The 19,789-nt window shown below is 42.0% G+C and overlaps 1 protein-coding gene across 1 annotated transcript; it reads left to right on the top strand.

The window, feature by feature from the left end:
• Positions 1–2,443: 2,443 nt before the first annotated feature.
• Positions 2,444–19,573, top strand: si:ch211-161f7.2 (retinoic acid-induced protein 2). The gene is made up of 2 exons (XM_035407466.1): positions 2,444–2,803; positions 14,723–19,573. The coding sequence occupies exon 2, from the start codon at positions 14,859–14,861 to the stop codon at positions 16,584–16,586; it is 1,728 nt and encodes a 575-aa protein (XP_035263357.1). The 5' UTR covers positions 2,444–2,803; positions 14,723–14,858; the 3' UTR covers positions 16,587–19,573.
• Positions 19,574–19,789: the final 216 nt, after the last annotated feature.

Genomic DNA, 19,789 nt, shown 5'->3' with positions numbered 1-19,789 from the left:
TACTCTAAATGTCATATGAATCCACCCACAAACTGGAACAGCAGAATCCAGAGACAATAAAGCAATTCTGGTTCTCCTTTGGCAGTTATGTAACTGAAAGTGAACATAAAATCAATAAATGACCCGGCGGGAAGATCTTTATCAGCTAAACGGGTGTGCTTTATTTTTCTCAATGTAGTAAGCGTTTCATTTCCTAAATCCTCTTCTCGTTTAACTGAATTTAAAAAAAGAAAAACGCATAGAGAACATTTTCATCTTCATTAACGATGAAAACCAACGGTGTTTTGGATATTAATCTTGTCACCCCATCATACATTAAAAATAAATTAAAAAAAAAAAAAACAATTACAGAAGGACAGATTGCCGGGAAGAGATACAAAACAGGGGAGGCGAGCGGAGCAGTGGCGGTGCCACGAGGGGTGCGTGGCTCATTAAAGTTTATTAAGTGTCGTCTCAGCAGAACAATGGGGAGACCGGGGCCTGGGGCTGGGCCTGGGGCTGCCTGGCAGTGATAGGGACTCCCTCCGGGCCCCTCCTCATCCAAGCATGTCACCGCCAGGCACCGGCTCTCGCCACTCGGCTGCGCACAATGCGAGACGCGGCAGCCGCGCGCGCGGCCTCCTCGTCCGTCCTGACACTCCCCTACCATCACAGCCGTCGCCATGGCAGCACTGCCACCCATGAAAGTTCCTTTATTCGCGAGCCGGAAAAGAAGCCCTTGACTGATGCCATCAATTGGACCTCACTCGTGGTGGGGGCGGGTGGTGGCGTATTAATCCAAATATAAAAAATGTATTGTTTGCATTTTCAAGCCTTTTTTTCCACGAAAAAAATATTAACTTTGTTTCTGATGTTTATCAAGTGTTTATCAAGTGTTTTGTCTGAAGAGTAGTGTGTAGGAACAGGTTTAAAATGCACTGAAAAGATCATAATGAAGACGGTGATAAAGAATACAGAGAAGACAGGATAAGGTAGACTAGAGTAGGCTATAGTGAAAACTGGCTACTTGTGCCTCTAACAGCAGTTTGCTTCTATCCTTCTAAAAGTAGTAGGCAGCAAATAATTTTTAAAAGATTTTTGTTGCAGCGCATGATGAATTAGGTGGTCGCTGGAAATATCAAAACAATTCATATGTTTTTTAAATAATATTATGAGCATTTTTTCAGATAGCAATATTTTTTATTTTATTTTTTAATTTTTTGTTTAAAGCATGTTAGGATAGAGGACTTTGGTCCTAACAGTTTTGTTCAAATTATGTCAATTTTTTCTGAATTGTTTTCATGTTGGACAAGTCTTAGTGCATACATGACACCAGATAACTGGAAACATGGTTTTGCTGACTCACTTCCAGAAATGCATACAGATTAGGTGTGATACACAATACTTGGTACACCAGCAAATAAAATAAACAAGTCATTTTCAATCAGCTGAGTTCATTGGAGTGATATCTTCTTACATTTGGCAGAGGTCAACAAGACTGTATCAGCCTGTGTTCTGTTATTAGCCAAAGCCCTACCCTTGTTTTAATGGAATGTATAATGAGTTGAAATTTGTTAAATAGAGTTGATTTTCTTCAGTATTAATCATCTAGCCTCATGTACCAGATGCGTATGTGGTCCCAAAAGCATCACACGTTGCTTTGGTATTTATGTAGCTATTCACTTCTCCTGCCAAAAAGCCATCCCTTCTGCTCAACAAAGAGCATTCCCCACAAGGAATGCCAATTGCATTTGGGGGCCTTGTGGAAAAAAATGTGATGCCTGAAATGCCTTTTAAAATAATATATATTGTATTAATATGAGTAAATCTAACAATAATTCGTTAAAGTGATATATTTTTTACATTTATATTCAAGCCATAAAAATTTTTTTTTACTTTACTAAAACATGCAATAATAATAATAATAATAATAATAATAATGGTGATGTTGATGATAGTGTTTATTATTATTATTATTATTATTATTATTATTATTATTATATGTTAATAACGGGTTTTTTATAGGACAATGTTATATCATTCAGCCTGCACATGCAGACGCACATACAGTCTGCTACAGGTTTTGTTCTTGTGTTACTATTTGTTTAATAGGAATAGGTAAAACGCGAAATCGTGTCGGACCTGAGGGATCCAATGCTGTTAGCTAGCAATTGCATGGCACGCTGTCCCATCTTGGTACATAAAATATATGTTTTTTAACCAACATGCATTATTGAGGTGGAAATACGAAGTGAATGATGTTTTTAAGATGATGTGAATGTTCAAATATATATAGAATACTTAATTACTTTTTTTAACAGATTCCTAAATACGAGAGAAAAACGCTATATATAGATTTTGGTAAGTAGGATGTGTGACAGGCAGCGTTGACCAGAGGTTTACCTCTGTAGCGCGCACGCACGCACCACGGATCGGGGGGTAGGGTCTACAGGCTCGGGCTGGGACGCTGCGCGCGCAGCCTGCTGTCACAGGACTCCAGCCTTCTGTGGTGATAGCCGAGTTTCGAGCTTTCATCATTGGGACGATGGTGATTTAACAGTGGCAAATATAAACCACGGCTGTTGTTTTATGGCAGTCGGCTGTCCGTTTTTTACCTTTCACGGGGACTAGTCCTTTTGAGAGAAGTATATTTTACGGGTGATTATCGGAGCTGCAAATACTGCAGGAGTACGACTCGACTGAAAAAAGAGAATTATGGTGCTGGGTGGATCGCTAGCACAGGAAAAGACACAAATGATGCGTATTAAAGGCACCCTGTCTTACATGATATTGCATTGTTCTGGCACCGGATTATAATATTACGGTAAGAGATGTTTTCCTCTTAACATATAGCTAACAGGCACGTAAAATGTAGATATTATTGCGAAAATATCGGCAATTGCAATTGTTGTTATGCTGTCAATTGCTACGAGACTCTTTCAAATGAAGCATAAATCGAAATTTTATATTTACCCGATGGGGGACCAAATGCCAGCGCCTTGCACAAAATCATTTATACGTTTCGCTATTGTAGCAGTTTAATAGTCTTGAAAATAAATAAAGCGATGATGCATTTTATTAAGCAACGCATATTTAAAGGGTAAGGTGGTGATACAGGTGCGTTGACAAGCCTCGTGTGCATTAAGGGAAGGCGCCCTTAAAGAGACAGAGGGTCAATTTCCCCATCAATATTACTGTAATGTGCATTGTACTCGGCTTTACGATTGATGTAGCTAAAGATATGCTTTCTGCGGGTGTGAACACGCTACTTGTCCTTATATAGCTATAGCCTAGAAAAGACAGATATGCTCAAATACAGTGTACAATGCAATGTTAATTTAGATTGAACATTACATTTATTTCTGTTAAAATCTCATAGTTATCGCTGGGATAGAACCAGACGCAGAATTACTGCTGTATGTTTTCACCTTCTGCGTAAGGGGGCGGTGAACTTCTACGTCGTTTCTGTTATATTCTGGGTCAACAATGTTGCCAAACAGCTGCAGTATTGTGAGGTAATAGAAGAGGTCCCTCGAGCTGGTTTGGGATACAATGAGATGCATGTGCTATGTAAAAGGATAGGCTACACTGTGTTTCTGTCTCCGGAGGCGTTCGTTAATAAGGCAATTACTGGCGCATCTAACCGCCGGGTTAGGCGGTGGCATAACTGAATTCGGGAGTATACTGTACATTGAATCGTTCGATATCTTGCAGTCCCAAAAAGGGAAACCTACTGTGTTACATCGGCTATGCCTGTTTGTGTTGTCTAGAAGCTGTGCTTCTGAAGAGGACAAAACGCAGTCGTGGTCTGCCGTCACACATGTTTACAGAAGACAGTATACTTCCCAGACAATTAAAAACGTGTTATGCTATTATTTCATGGTCCATATTTACTCGACATTAGATGGTACGGGGCCACCATTGGCTTCTCTACTCAGTTTTAATTAAGTGAACCTTCTCTTTTTTGCTGTCTTGAAAATTCAATATAATACATCCTTCGTCCTGTACTCCGAACAACTATTTGCTGCTGACCACATGTTCGTTACCTTGGGGCATTTTTGTATTGTTTCCATTGCCACTCGCCTTCTGACAATCAGAGAATAACTATGGCCTACGATAACTATGTTTGTGCGTGTGTGCATTTTGTCACATAAAGATAAATACTTTTTTTTTTTTTTTTTTTAGAAAATGCAAGACTTACTATATTTTAATCTTGAGACTGACATAAGAAAGTACACATATCACTCAACATACTATCTGCATCCTTATGGTTATGTTTATCCCCTCAAGAGTACAAATGGCTCTTGATTACCTCTGTGAATGTGTTGGTTATGTCGGTATCATCAAACATGAATCATACAGAATAAGGGATTATGCGTGACCGTATTTCCGTGTGACAGTAGGCCATTTACTGTGCCTCGTTTTGGTCTACAGCAGTGAACTAACAAACCCGAAAGGGAAAAAAATCTGTTCTGTCAGTATGAGATAAATTCTTCTCTTCTCAGTGTAGAAGTCGTTAGGGCCTTCCCCCAACATGGGACAGAACAGTAAACAAACTGGTTTATCATAGCAAATCATCCTTGTGAGTCCTTCAGAGGCTGCAGTCATGTCATAAAAGCAAATCACATGGTATTCTCTCCCTGTTTGAACAGAAATAAGAGAGCATTATCAGTGTTTGACCTAACCCCTTAGGCAAATGTGTAACATTTACACCGAAGAAGCTCACTGCGTAATTCACATTACAGTTTGTGCACTGGGTCATTGTTCATATGATATAATGGTATTCGTTATATGGTCTTGATTGTACTCTACATTACAGGCATTTAGCAGACGCTCTTATCCAGAGCGACTTACACAACTTGTATGTCGCATTTACATTGCATCCATTTATACATATTTACCAGAAGCAGAGGTTTCATTGAAGATGATCAACCTCCCAGTGCTTTACTTACTTTGCTTAGTCATTCATTTACCGTCTGTCAGGTATGAGTTTATGTGCATATTAAAGCTCTTCGCTGCGTATGGTTTTGGCGCTATGAGCACTCATAACCGAATGGCTTAAAAAGGTCACGGGGGTCAGTAATGTGTGTTGAGATGTCAAGTGTGCAAGATTTAACGACATACTAACCAACATCACAGTATAAGCATGATTCATTCTAATGCGCACACACAGACACACATAGCATACATGTCTTCCTCCCCATCAGCTCTCTCTCTCTCTCTCTCTCTCTCACTCGCTCTCCCTCTCCCTCCCTCTCGCAAACACACACATGCACACTCACATATTGATTTAAGATGGTTTCATTGGCTTTGCTGGTTTTGTTAACAGTGAAAGCTTTTTAAGTGGCTTCTCTAAGCGAGTTAAAGTAAGTCAAGCGTTGCTTTGACCATCAAACGCCAATCTCACAAGGTTAGCACATACATTAGCCTCTTAACACAAGTGCTTTTGTTGTCATCAAAGTGATGAACTGCTGAAGCTGTTGTGGTGCAGTGTATTCACTTCACAGGAGTTGAAGGGAGTTTGTATTGTGGTTGTGACAAGATTTTGTCTGTTGTGAGTCAATTTCTGTTCCAGTGTCTTAAATTAAGATTTTGTCAGCACAAAAAAAATGCTAATGCTGCAATATTTTAATGAATACCATCTCAGAAAGATTCAGATTTCATTTGATGATTTGTAGTTAATTGATTTTAGGCACTCTTCAGTGGAACACCTTCCAGTCACCACTGCAAATGTTTGTGCTTGGCAACAAAAAAAAAAAGGGAACCCCGAAAACCAATGACACTTGCTTGATGTGCCATTTAGCTCTATATATGCAGTGAAGCATTTTACAGTGCAAATCTCAATCTGCTGTTTCCTTTCTATTTCTTTGTATTATTATTTTCTCATCGGTTTGAAATGGGGATTAAGGATTGCTGCATGGAACACTTCCCTTTAGGGAGATGAAGGGAAAAGTAAAATGCAAAAATAACTGCCAGACCTGCAGACCAAGTAAATGTTTAAATACTTTACAGACTATTAAGAAATCTATTTTATTCAGTATTCAGAACAGAATGTTTCTTTTACACAAGGGGTCCGTAGCCCTGGAGAGCCATGAGGTCTGCTGGTCTTTTGGTTTTACCTTATTATTAGCAACTAGTTCAGACGCAAGTATGCATGTGAGATCAGTGTAATGCACTGCTACAATCGATCAGTGAGTAACAACAGAAAGCAGCAAACCCTATGGCTCTCCAGAAACAACGTTTCAGACCTCTGTTTTATACAGTTCTACATTTTGGTTAGTAACATACCTTGTACTTAATTTGCAGAATCTGATTGCTTTCCAATTTTAATGCTTTACATATATAATTATTTGATTTGATCCCGTTCTGGTCTCTACTGCATAGGGTTAGCATTTCTGTGTTGGTGCCAATGGTAAATGCCTGTGCCAGGTTTACCCCTGCCCTGGTTGATTTGCCCCCCTGCGCTCATCACCAGCCTAAAGAACAGTGCCCTCATGGACCTTCACGTTCAGAGGTGTCCACAGCGTTATGTTTGCGTTGGTCAGCTCTCCAGTAAAAAACTGCAATTTTTGAACATCAGTACCTCCATGGCCTCAGTACCAATCTCAACAAATTGTTCAAACTATGGACAAATTGATTTGTCCATAGTAGGTGCCCTGTACAGTATATTGGAAATTGTGGATATTAAAGCTGGAGGCAATGGACATACAGATTTTGAAATTTTATTAAGCGTATTTAATTTCTAACATGCCCATGTGTCTGATTTCACCAGTGTCTGGTGATGCCTATTGTTACAGACTTCAGGCAGTCATCAAATACAAAGGATTTTGCAACCAAGTACTAAATCTGACTATATTTCGATAATGTTAATTTGTCCCATTACTTTTGCTCCCCTATGTATGGAAAGGGCTGTTATTCCTACACAGAGCATCTGATGTGGATGTAAATATCATCCAAAAAAAAAGCAGGCCGCACTTCAACCTCATATACACTTACAATCCAACATGATAGAGCACAGAGCCAAAACAACAAAAATTGTGTCACTTCACAGTGCAAACATTTATATGGTAGTCACTACTCTGAGGAGTATGAATTAGGCTCTTAGAGTGAAGGTTTGAATCTTAAGCAATCTGCCCAGTGGTGAGTATATGTGGTTTGAAGTACAGTAGACATATACAGGGCTGTAGCCGTTTTCAAAGCTCTGTGCTGATACACCTTGATGGAGAGCAGGCTGATGTCAGCATTAGGGCTGATCAATTTAATTTTCTGTCTTTTGAGGCTTTTGGAAAATGCAAACATTTCACTTAAAATGGAGTTTTTTGTAATTAATAGCCATATTTCTCCCGCCATAAAGGTGGCAGTAAATAATCCTAATGAATGGTGATGGGCCGGGTTGTAATGATAACGGATGTAAGCGGGCTGTTATGGATAGAGGGTTCTCGTGTTTCTGCTGCATGCAGGCTCATATTACCTCATATTTAATTAAAGCGCTGTTGATCTGGCAGTTATTTATATCTGTAGCCTCCTCCCTTGTGCTCCACACAGTGGGGGGGGGGGGGGGGGGGGTGGTGGATTGGTGTGCTGAGGGCCAGGGGGTGAGGGGCGGGGAGCGACAGGGGATCAGACAGAATCCGCAAAAGTTAATGGGGTCAGGGTCATTTCATAAATTGCAGCACAATTAAACAGATGTCTTTTTTGACACTGTTATTTAGAGTGTTAAGGCTTTGGATTACACAATTCTGTCCCCCCCCACCTCTTCCCAAACCCACCCTGTGTTGCTTGCCTTGGCTGTGGATTGTAGTTTACTCCCCAGTTGTAAGGGGTAGAGGTAGCCACCCAAGCGTTCCAGACCACTAGAGTAATGAGGGAAATAACCCCCAGCCTGCTCCCATCGCTAGGCCTGGATGGATGTGGGGTTCCAGATTCCCATCAAGAACTGAGGCCAGCTCCCTACAAACAAACATTTCGCTCTGATAAGATGAGTGTACCTCAGAGGCGGATTAAACACAAGGGGGCGGGGCAGGGCTCAGGCAGGGGGCAGATGTGATTGGTTCAGCTGGGGGGGAAAGGTAGTGGCCAGGGAAGAAGAGGCCTTAATAGAGGATCATGGAATAGGGGATACAGACTTAAGTGGGAAACCTGAAGGTGATTGTTGGGAGGTGTCGGTAGGGAGTTGTTGTATATGTTTGTGCAGGGTGTAGTTTGGGAGCTAACCGGTCTGGGGGTGTTCTGTAAGGAGGGAATCGAAGTGCAAGACAGTGCTCATGCGATCTGATCCTGAATGACGCTAATGGCAGGGTCAGGGTCCAGAGAGAGAGAGCAGGGGTCTCGAAGCGTCTGAACAGAGACCAGGGAGTTGAAGCGTGACTGCACTTTGGCTGGGAACTTCTCTTTTTCACACGTTTGCCCTGCTTCCAGAGACTTCCAGAGGCATGTGATCCACCCCCTCCCAAAAGTGAAAGCAGCTGAACGTGAAGCAGAATTCACTGAACCGGAGAGGACAATCGTAAACTTGTGAAGGTGAAGCCAGCTAAGGGGACAGAGTTCAGTCCTCAGTTTTCAGTGTTTTATGTTTAATATCCAATTTTTTTAAAATGTCCTCCAAGTCTGCAAACAGCCCATTGTTTTTGTAGACAGTCCTGTTGGTGCGACCTCCCATAATTTTGGGAGAGGGGGCAGACTAGACTTGTGCGTGCCTGCAAGCCATTGTTGGCTGGACCGCAACAGCATGGCCAGCCCTACAAACGCGAATGTCTGTGACTGACTGAGTGAGTGACTGAGTGAGTGATGAAGTTACACCATTGGTCGGCCGGATGACGTGTGTTAGGTCCAGCCATATAGGTTTTAACCTGGTCTTGTTTCTTGTGACCCGGCAGCCCACTTCCTGTGCAGCTGGAGTGGGTACAGTGCACCCGCCCCATCAACCCCTCATCCGCTTTTGATCAAGGATTCACTCTCGCATAATGAAACAGAAGGAACACTTAATTGTATTACATCGCATTCATTTCATAGATGCTTTTATGCAGAGCTACTTACAATGATAGAGCACAGTGCGTCCACCTGAGTTACATATGCAATAGTGTCAGAGTCATCCATCTAGCCTCATCGACAATACGCTAAAATAAACTATGCGCAATAATGACAAATGCCATTATGTATTTCACCTCAACCTGACCTCAGCTGGTGCTTTGAGAAGATGCTTCAGCGGTTGGAGTTAGGTGCAGCAGGGCTCTCGTCATATCTGATTTTATTTGCACTCAGTGAGTTTCACAAATGAATCGGGCTCAGCCTGCTCCGGATCAGGGCATGCCAGCAACAGCTGTGGCCAGGAATCCCACCGGGTGACGTGTACTATGCCATACCGTCACCCCGAGAGAGAGGGTTTCCACTGGCATGGCAACCCCCGTCTCCTCTCTCCTCCGGCCAGTCTGACTCCTGCCATCTGCTTTCCCCAGCTGCAACAGCTGCGTAGTTCTCTGACACAGAGAAAGCGGTCAGGTGACAGGTTCTAGAGGATGAACGGGCTTGTGTGTAAATAACAGGAAGTCATTTTTTGGCCCGCTGTTGTCATGCTGTTGCCATCATGTGTATGTTCTTAGGTTACCATTTTTTTCATCCTGAATCTGAATTGATGGAAGATATGGTGGAGATGGAATAGGGTGTGATTGGACATTCCAATTTGGGGAGAACAACGGGAGGGAAAAGTGCGAAAAATCAGGGTGTAGCTGTGGTGTGAAGTTTTATTCCTTTTTTAATTGACTTGTAGAGTGTCGACAAATGCTGGTCTGATGCTGAGTCTGTAGTCGCCTATGTCACTGCACAAGGTGATGTATGGTTTCTCATGCCATTTTCGAAGACAGCACATTAATCACAGTATCTGCGTTATAGCTGGTTTGTATATGTGTGTGTAACACATGCATGAATGTGCGCACGCGTGTGTCTGCATGCCCTTCTGTCTTTAAGCGTGTATGTATTCCTGTGTGTGTGTGTGTGTGTGTGTGTGTGTGTGTGGGTCTGTGCATGCACACGTGTGTCTACACTCATGATCTCATTGCACATTTATTCCTGGGGTGCAGGCACCTTCCACTCACAGACGCTATAAATACAGGCTGCTGGATTGACTGCTGGTAGGAAGCCAGGGAAAAGTACAAAGGCTGCACTCTATAAATACACATGCTTTTTTACTGGATTCTCATACGATGTGTGTAAACTGGCCCTACTATGGGCCTGCAGCTCAGGTCCAGTGGAGAAGATCAGCCATGAGTTCTTTCCTCCCAAAAAAAAAAAAAAAAAAAAAATCCACATCTAATGGTTCACAGCCGTGCCGCGTGGGCTCAGTCGTGCTGCAGAGCAGTGTAGCTGCGTAGGACTGGTGCAGCACAAGCAGGCAGTGGGCCTGCTTATTTGTGCAACTGCTTAGCCACATGGATGCCATTATGTTCAAAAAAAGAAGTGGTGTAATAAAGTCCTCAATGGCTTGGGCAGGAGGCATTCCATTCGGCTGTTGAAATGCCATACGTGACTCCTGAAGCCTCTGATTATGCGGACGGCTCCGCCTCGTGACACGTAGCATTTCTTATGTGTGCATTAATTAATGCCCACGTTCATTCATTCATTCCTGACATATTGCCCACACATGCGCTGCAGCCTGTTTACAAATGATTCTGTTACCTGTCACCCCCACTATTGATCTCAAGTTTCCAAAAGCCGAATGTGACAAATTGCTGAACGGGGAGGGGGCTTCAAGATTAATTGTTAAGAGGGGAGGGGGATTAATTTCTGTTTAACAACAGCTTAGTGACTGAAATGTGTGAGGTTTCTGGACCTAAGATGTGCGAGTGTGAGACTGGTCCACAATGCGTGACTCTCACGCCTGATGTGTGAGATTTAAGCTTTGTATCTCACATCAATACGCTCTGGCAGCAGAGGGAAGGGCAGCTACTGGGACAGCATATGGTGACAGAGAGAGAGAGAGAGAGAGAGAGAGAGAGGGAAGGAGAGAGAGAGGGAGAGCTGAGGGGCAGGAGGCCATACAACCACACAGCTACTCCCAAATGAGGTACTCCCAGGTACAAAATGGCTGCCGACATAACCAGTGGAAACCATGGAGTTATATTGGTCCTGTGTTGTCATGACAACAGTGGCCAGACTCTACAAAAAAGAATAAAGAAATGGGGCCCTGTATTTTGTCTTCTACTTTAGTAGTAATATTTCATGGTCTGGTAACTTAATAACATACTGTTTACATTCAGGTGAACCTGGACTTTGTCTCTGAATGTTTACTGCAGGCTTTCATTAATAATTGTTATGGCAAGTAAAAAGATACTTCAAAAGTGGGGGGGGGGGGGGGGGGGGGTTGAATGTCTTTAGCAAGCCGTCTTCTGTCTTCTCCCATTGTAGAGGCACTGTGAGATAGCTCTCTTAGCCCACACTGAGATCTCCTCTTCCACCTCATATGGAGTTGATCAGTTTATAGGTGGTCCATCCACAGGCAAACGTTTCTTCTGATCCTGACAGTCCAGTGATTCACTGCTCCGTCTGTAGTTCTCATATCATCTGTTCAGTCTGTATTTATGATCATTCTTGGTGGTGGGTTTAAAAGCAGTTGGATCCTGAAACCAACCACATATTCTTCACCCAGACCTATTTCAGACTATAGGACTGATACGAGTTAGTAACCATTTGATGTCAGATACTACATTGGATCATTTTCATTTTACCTGTTTTTTTGAGTTTTTCTACCATTAAACTGAAAAATATTGTGGGTACCAAACCTAGGGGACACAGAACTGCCTTGCTATGATAAAACTGAATAGGCTACGCTATGATTTCTGAATCACTGGACCTATAAAATAGGAAAATCAGTTCGTAACAGCAGTTCATGTTTACATACAGTAGCATTAAGCCCCTACATTTATAAGCCTGTTGTCAACATAATTCGCTATGTAGTAATCTTTCAGATATACTGTAAATGCACTTTGCTTTTTTATGTTGTTGCAATGCATTTTGAGGGATTGCTGTTTTTTGACTGTCAAGTTTCTGTTGGAGTATAGCTTGTTTCTGTTTAGAATAATTTCTCTCCAGAGTATTTGACTTGCTGCATTGCTTTCCAGTTCAGGCTTAGAATTTAGGCTTTTTTTTTGATGGGTTCTTGGCAGACCATTTCATAGATCTTGGACTAATAAAAGTTAGACATGTGGTACCAGTGATATTACAAGCATGTGCTTGGTTTTTAAACTGATACTTAAATTTGTGTTTAATTATTTATTACATCATTTGCAGGTCATGCCGTTCTTGGCAAGAAAGCTCACAACACCAGTGATGAAACCAAGCGCATGTTTGTTAAATAATTCCTTTGTGAAATGGGTCTTTTAGTTTCAACTGCACATGTCTGAAAGATGTCTGTCTCAGGCTCCAACCACAGTGGGTTCAAATATTGCGGTAAGAAAATATTCCTAACCTTGGGTCTGTCAGTGAGATTGTGGGGGAAATCTCAGTTCAGATTAGATAAATAAGCAAATGATAATTGTGGTACATCTTAAACAGCACTGAGGTCACTTAGAGTTTGACTATTCTTTTTTCCAAACTCCATGGCCACAGCCAAGGTTTAAAGACGCATTCAGACTGAAATGCAGTCACGTTATTAAAGCGTGAAAGAATGGATCCTTACCAACAAGTCAATCAAACGGGAAGCGTGACTCATCCTCGGTCTTCTCAAAGACACCCGCATGAAAAAGCCTTCTCAGAGCAGTCACGTGTCATATCACCCTCACATCACCTCGCTGTCGCATACATTAACACATTAAGTTGGGAGGCCTCCATCCAAATGTGAACTGAAAACATAAAACCCCCACAAATCTCATTGGTGGTAATCAAAGGGGTGGGCTACAGTCTGGGTGAGTGATCTCATTTTTATCATTTTCTTATTGTTCCACGTAAGCAGGGCCCTCAAATGGAAAGTGTTATCATGGGGACTGGCACACAGTTTGAGGTCACAGCAGAGTGGACAGGGGTAAACTTCACAGGTCCCTTATCAGTGTTCCTCTCCTTGTGTTTCTGTGTCAAGGTGACATGTGCTTACAGATAGTGCAAGCAGCTGTCACATATTGGGTCAGAGATTTTTATTCTTCTAAAGGAAAATAGGAATCCCACCTGGAAGGAAATGACAGAAAATTTCTTGCCTGTGTTTAGATGGGTAAATCTGATTAGCTTCTGCAGTTGCATGAGGCTAATGGCTCCACTATAATTAGTTTTCTTGGCTGACAATGCTGTATTATTATTATTATTATTATTATTATTATTATTATTATTATTATTATTATTATTATTTTATCTATAGATGTTTTTCATTTCAAAGTGCTTTGCAGTTGAGGTGGTTAACATCTCAACCACCAATGTGTAGCACCCTCTTAGGTAACGCTTGTCAAAGTAATTATGGAAATGTTGGTTTCTTCACAAAATAGACTGCCAAACAACATCTCAGAAGTGATCCTTCCTATGCACTTTAATATGTCATGTAACAGCATTGCCCATTTCAGTAAATAAGGATAGTACAGTGACAAGGATGAGAAGATTTGCATGAAAGTGACATCACTACTGTATGTGCTGGCTGTTGCAACTTACCCAATTCTGTTGAAAAAAAGCCTAGTTTTGCAGTGACACTAGTGGTTCTGAATGGTTCTGAATCCAAAAGAACTCAGCAGAAATGTTTTTCCTTTAGTCAAAACATAATTTGGCAGAGAAGGAAGAAACATTTCTTGGCTCAAATCTTTCAGCTTTGTTTACTGACCTTCATAATAAAATTGAGGCTATTATGTTTAGTGTGGCGTCAGTGTGTTTGGTCTTCCACTGTTTTCATATGAGAGTATCATTAGTCAGTCTCTGCCAAAGAAAGAATTTGTTTATTTGCTGCCAGAAACGTAATTGGATAAAGCCTGCAAGCTCACAGTTTTACTAGAGTTATTTTAGTCACAGCTTTCAGTTAGGGTGCAGGTACTGTTGAGCACTGTGTTTGTTTCTGTGATCACACTCACAAGCACAATCGCGACGCATTACTGCACTATAAAAGAGACATGAGTGAATATTTCATGGGCCCCATGGGGGATCTGCAGGAAGATTTATTGAGCATCATAAATGAGTGTAGTCCAGGCCTGTGAATTTGTCCTTGAAGAAGTGTCTTTCATTGAACCGGAGTGGGAGTGATCATATAATAAAAATGCAACTTTCTGTCTTTCTGTCTTCACCGCAATGATCATAAGATATGCTTTTATATAATTTTGACACGTCTTTGTATGGTAAGTGTCTTGTGCAGGAGTGGTGACTCCAGACTTAGCTAAGTTGCTTTTATGTGAAATTGATTTTACCCTCTTTTCCCATTTTTATTATTTTCCTCAATTTATTTGGATTTTGAATGTATTATTATTTATAATATTAAATAAGGATATATGTATTATATCCTTTTATTTATTTTTTATTTCACAGTGAAGCCCTTTCCAGGGATTGTTTCCTTGAATTAAAGGTGCTCAATAAATTCATTGTGTTCATTGTGCCTTGATCAAGGGTAAACCAGCAGTTCCCCATCTGGAACTGGAACCTACAACATCTGAGTTACAAACTCAGTTCTGTACACTGCTGGCCATAACTACACCACTGAATCCTTCACTTTTACTGTTGACTATAATTTGAGTATAGGTTAGTTACTAATTATTACCCCAATCCCTTCCTTTTTTCTTCATTTTCATAGGACCTGTAGCTGCAGTCATTACTCAAGAGATCCAAAACCTGGGAGCCATGAGATCCTCAGCTTTGGTCAGCAGCTGAAGCGGATTTCTTTTGAGAGAGAGGAATTTTTTGTTTGTAAGAAAAGGGAAAAAATCACCATGGATGGCCTGCAGAAGGACAGCCAGCCTGGCATGCCGTTGGACATGGTGAGTGGCCATAGCGCGGGCAGCGGTGGCGGGGAGGCCGACGGCGGGAGCGGTAAGCTGGAGAACGGCATGACCCAGCTGATCACGGCCGAGGCCTGGAACATCAACTCCAGCGGGCTGATGAAGAAGGCCCTCTCCCCTATGGTGGCCGTCCCGGCCCCCTCGGTGGTCAGCCCCAGTGCCGAGTCCCCTGGAGGGGTGGCCCTGAAAGTGGCCGCCACTGTTCTGCAGCCCATCTGTCTCGGGGACAGCCCGGTGGTGCTCCCCATCCACCTCCAAATGGCCGGGAGCACCGCCCCCCAGGTCAACCAGGCGGCCAGTTCTCCCTACCTCATGACCAGCCAGGGTCCTGTCTCCCTGCCTCTGGTCTTGGAGCAGCAGGTGTTCCAGCACCTCAACTCCCCCGTTCTCCCGCCTGGTGCCCAGTGTCCCACCATATCCCTCCAGAACAATGTCCTGTGCCACAACTCCTCTCTCTCATTCAGCCAGCCCTCACCTTTGGATCAAAAGCCCATGGGGCAGGCGCAGGAGCCTGGGGTCCTGCCCCTCTTCCAAAACCCAGGGCTGGCTGCCATTTTGCAGGACATGTTCCCATCCCAGAACAACTTGGGCTCCTCCCCTTGTCACCCCACTGCCCCTCCCCCGGCTGACCCTTTCTCTTCCTCCACGTTCTTCCCGCAGCCCCCTCTCCCCCATCCATATAGTTCCCTGCTGTCTCCCCTGGTTCCTCCTGCCACCCTGTTGGTCCCATACCCCGTCATTGTGCCCCTGCCCGTTCCTCTACCCATCCCCATCCCAGTCCCCATCCCCATCCCACCTAACGCAGAATCCAAGTGTTTTTCCGACCCTCCCAGGCCAGTTTGCACTTTGAGCAAAAGCACCCAGACTAACAGCAAGGAGATCCCCAGTCCCTTGCAGAACTACAGCAGGGAAATGGCTCTCCTGGTGCCCCAATTGGACTCGGCGTCCTGCATTCCTATCACCAGTGGAGAAGTTCTGGACCTATCTATGAAGTCCCCACCATTTCAGACCAAGCAGGAAGTCCCAGTTCAGCAAGACAGTGTCCTTGACTTGTCAGTGGCCAGTGTGAGGAAACCGTGCATCCAGTCATATGCAAGCAGAGATGTGGGGGTTGAGCTGGACCACGCCTGTCGCTCGGGTGAAGAGACAGCACATGCTGCCTTATCTCTGGAGGTCCTGCGTCCCATCGAGCATGCCCAGAAGCTGGACTCCAAGATTCTGAATGGCCTGGCATCCCTGGAGTTCAGCCGGCAGCACAAGTGGGTAATGGACGGGGGTGGAGGAGGGGGTGGAGGTGGAAGGTCTGGCTGTGAGCCCAAGTGTGGTGGGGGCAGCAACTTTGAGATCGTCAGCACCTCCCAGACAGCCAAGGTCATCGTCTCGGTCAAGGATGCTGTCCCAGCCATCTTCTGCGGGAAGATCAAGGGGCTGTCCGGTGTCTCTACCAAAAACTTCTCCATCAAACAGGATGCCAACCAGCAGGCTGTGTTGCAGCAGTGCTTTGAACGGAAGGCCCAGGCCGACCCTCGCGACCCCAATGACCCCCTCAAAAAGACACCCAAAAACAGAGCCATAAAGTTAAAAAAGGTCAACTCCCAAGAGATACACATCCTCCCCATCAAGAAACAACGACTTGCTGCGTTTTTCCCCAGAAAGTAAAACTCTGTGCATATGCTCAAATTCAAATGAAGGTCGGGCTTGTCCTAACGATGGTCTCCTGTAGAAATGGACAAGGCCACATTATGTGCTGTTTTCCGCAAACAGTTAAGGGCAAGTGATACAGCCTTGGTTGCCTTTGCAAGTACTTCATCAGTCAAGTCCACAGAAAGCAGCTTTGTTTCACAGAGTAACAACAATTTGGTAGGGGGAAAGGACATATAGTACCATAGCCAAAATGCCCATGGGGTGATCTACTTCAGGAGGTTTTGGAATGCTTCCTTAGCCACATCATGAATATGCATTTGTTTTGACCCAGTAAGTAATGTGCTCTTATAGACTTTTCCCTCATTTACCATCAAGTTTTGTGTCACTGATGGTTTGCATTTCTAGCCTTAAAATGTATATCTTATACATTTAAAATCCCATTCCACCTCATTATATATATATATATACTATATATTAACTGTTTTGGGGGAAATAATCACAGTTAAGTCATGAATCAGAAATCATCAGGGGGTCACTTTGAACATCAGCATTAGATCTAAACATTCTTTGTTGATTATGAAATTTGATATAGGGTACTAACTTTCACTTCCTAATCTGATATCAGTTTACTGGCAATCGGCATTTCAGTGATTTACTCAACCAGTGCATATTTCTGATGCAGAACTTGGATTGATGACAGCTTGGCACAAACAAAGCTGTGTTTTCTTTACTTATAATGAATGCTTGGCACGCCAGCCGTGATATCATCAAAGCACAATATTAATCAGCTTGTAATGGGAGAAAATAGATGAACACCCCACATCTCTCCCACATTAAATTTTAAATCAAATGACCACCAAGGGCTATTTTAAGGAAAAGGGTCAGATTTGAAAAGGTCTGATGAGCAACTTGATTCAGCCTTGACAGAATGTCAGTCTGTTTTTATTTTTTTGCATTATTCACTGGAGACAAAATGTAATGCATATCACTATGCTTTTTTTTTTCAAGAACCACCTTTCATTAAACTCAGAGCATATACGTGATGCTTAGACATGTACATAAGTCATCATTAAATAGATTCATTTCCACATTTGGGAAGTGCTGCACCATTCACAGCGAGTTTTATTTGAAAAAAAAAATTACTTTCAGTGTCTAGACTTGACTCTGCATGTTGTCTTTCACAAAGCCCAGAAATAATCCAAAATGTACCTTCTGTTTGTGTGTATGTGAGCTCGAAATGGCAAGTTCTGTTAACTTCTATGTTATTGTTTTAAGTATTTTTACCTGTTCATGTTTGTGGTCAGAATTGTAATGTATATGTAAGTGCTATTGGGTTGAAGTAGATGCTCTTAATCTTAGCAATTTAGTCAGATATCTTAATTGATTTGTTTTTCTCCACCTTTTGAGATGATCTTTTACCAATTTTGTTATTTGTTTTTTATGGTGAAATCATATTGCTCTGTAAAGATGTGAAGACATGCTACTGCATATAGGCTATATGAATACGTTTGGTAGGAACTGAGTTTTGCAAATAGCAGGGGCAAAATGTGAACTCTATGAAACTAGTGTTGGGGTTGATGAGAAGAATATGATGTGTTCTACTTTAGAATAGTAATTTAATTTCACAGATTGATTGGTTACTTTTTATTGCTGTAATTTATTTTGTTGTACAGTGCAATTGCACAAGCTTTTTCGAATGAAAATAAAATCAATTTACTGTTGAGTGCAATACCAGCTGCTACTTCTCCAAATATTTTATAATGTACTGACATTGGTCAGACAGATTAGAAGGAACATTCAGATTGTAGACTAGATATGGAAATGTTGACCAGTTTTTTTTTTTTTTTTTTTTAATAAAAATTCACAGACACAAATGTGCATGTTCACACATAACATGAACACTCTTAAACATATTCAGACATGCATTTGCATCCATGCACACACACACACCTTTGGTATGAAGGATCCCTTCCCTTGTATGTGTGGACTTTTCCCTCAGTGCTGTTGTGTTAGATAAAAGTCGTATGTTGGCTTTAAGCCCTGTAGGCTTGTAAAGTGTGTGTGGGGGCAGGGGGGTTGAGAGGCTGTGTGGAGGGGGTTTGGTTGGGGACACATTTTCCTCTGCACTGTCAGTTGAGATTGCTGTTAAAACAGCTGGGTCTCTTTGAAAACAAAGAGGTATTCAAGTGTCATGTGACACTAATTCAATCTGACCAGTTTAATATGTTGGAAACTATGTGCAACTTTGAAAATATATCATTTTTTAGGTCAGAAAAACAGTGCAGGACCTCAAGGGTCATGTCACAATTAGTTGTTCTAGAGTGCAGTAACAAAACAGAGCAGCCGCATTCATACGTACAGGCCATTGGCTTATAGAAAAAAAGCAGTACACCCATGTCCCTATGGACAATCATATAGATATATTTTTACAAGTGGTTGTATGTTTTCAGCATGATCAAATTAAAGAAGGGCCCCATTCTAATGTATTTACTTGGTACTAGACCTAGTTTTGGATTGAAATGGACCTTGAAGAGGATCCAGCTATCAATGTATTTATGTGTTTGTGATGTTTCAACAACTATCCTATAAATTATCCTTATCTTACAATAAAATACTGTCTTGAATGTCTTCTACACAGTGAATTATTATACATTAACATTAGTGGCATATCTTAAAAGTATTAAACTGCATTGACAGTTCTTTCTACTTTTGCTTTTACTAAGAAAGACTGTACAATCGTGTAAGTACATGCCAGACTGTTAAAGACTGCAATGATTGTAAGTCATAGTCGCAATTTTCAGTGGAGAGCAATTTATGTTTAACCCATTAAATTTCAAGCTAGAATCATTGCTACTTATTGTCATGTGAAAAAATATTTTGTATACATTGGTATTTAAATTCCTGGATGAAGATTTTATACTGTGAGCCATATAATGGTCCACATTTTTTAAACAATGCAGCTGGGTGAATTACATGAATGAAAATAAAAAAAGGTTCTCCTATTTTGCTTAAGCCTGATTATTTACTGTATCAACTCAAAGTACATAACCAGAGCTTGGAGATTATGGTTGTGTGGCATAATTTATTATAAGAATAAATGGCAATAACTAGCATGTTTGTCTCAAGAGACACTCATATGAAGGCAACTGTCAGTAACAACATCTTGTAACATTATGAATTTATGTTGTTAATTTATTCAAATTTGGTCTAGTGTTGTA

This window comes from Anguilla anguilla, chromosome 3 (assembly GCF_013347855.1).
Source record: "Anguilla anguilla isolate fAngAng1 chromosome 3, fAngAng1.pri, whole genome shotgun sequence".
In the NCBI taxonomy this organism is placed as follows: domain Eukaryota; kingdom Metazoa; phylum Chordata; class Actinopteri; order Anguilliformes; family Anguillidae; genus Anguilla; species Anguilla anguilla.
Note: the sequence above shows the minus strand (reverse complement) of the source record. Positions and strands in the feature narration are given on the sequence as shown.

Bases quoted from the DNA above. Each gene is read 5' to 3' on its own strand.
- si:ch211-161f7.2 (XM_035407466.1), top strand. From the start codon at position 14,859: ATGGATGGCCTGCAGAAGGACAGCCAGCCTGGCATGCCGTTGGACATG.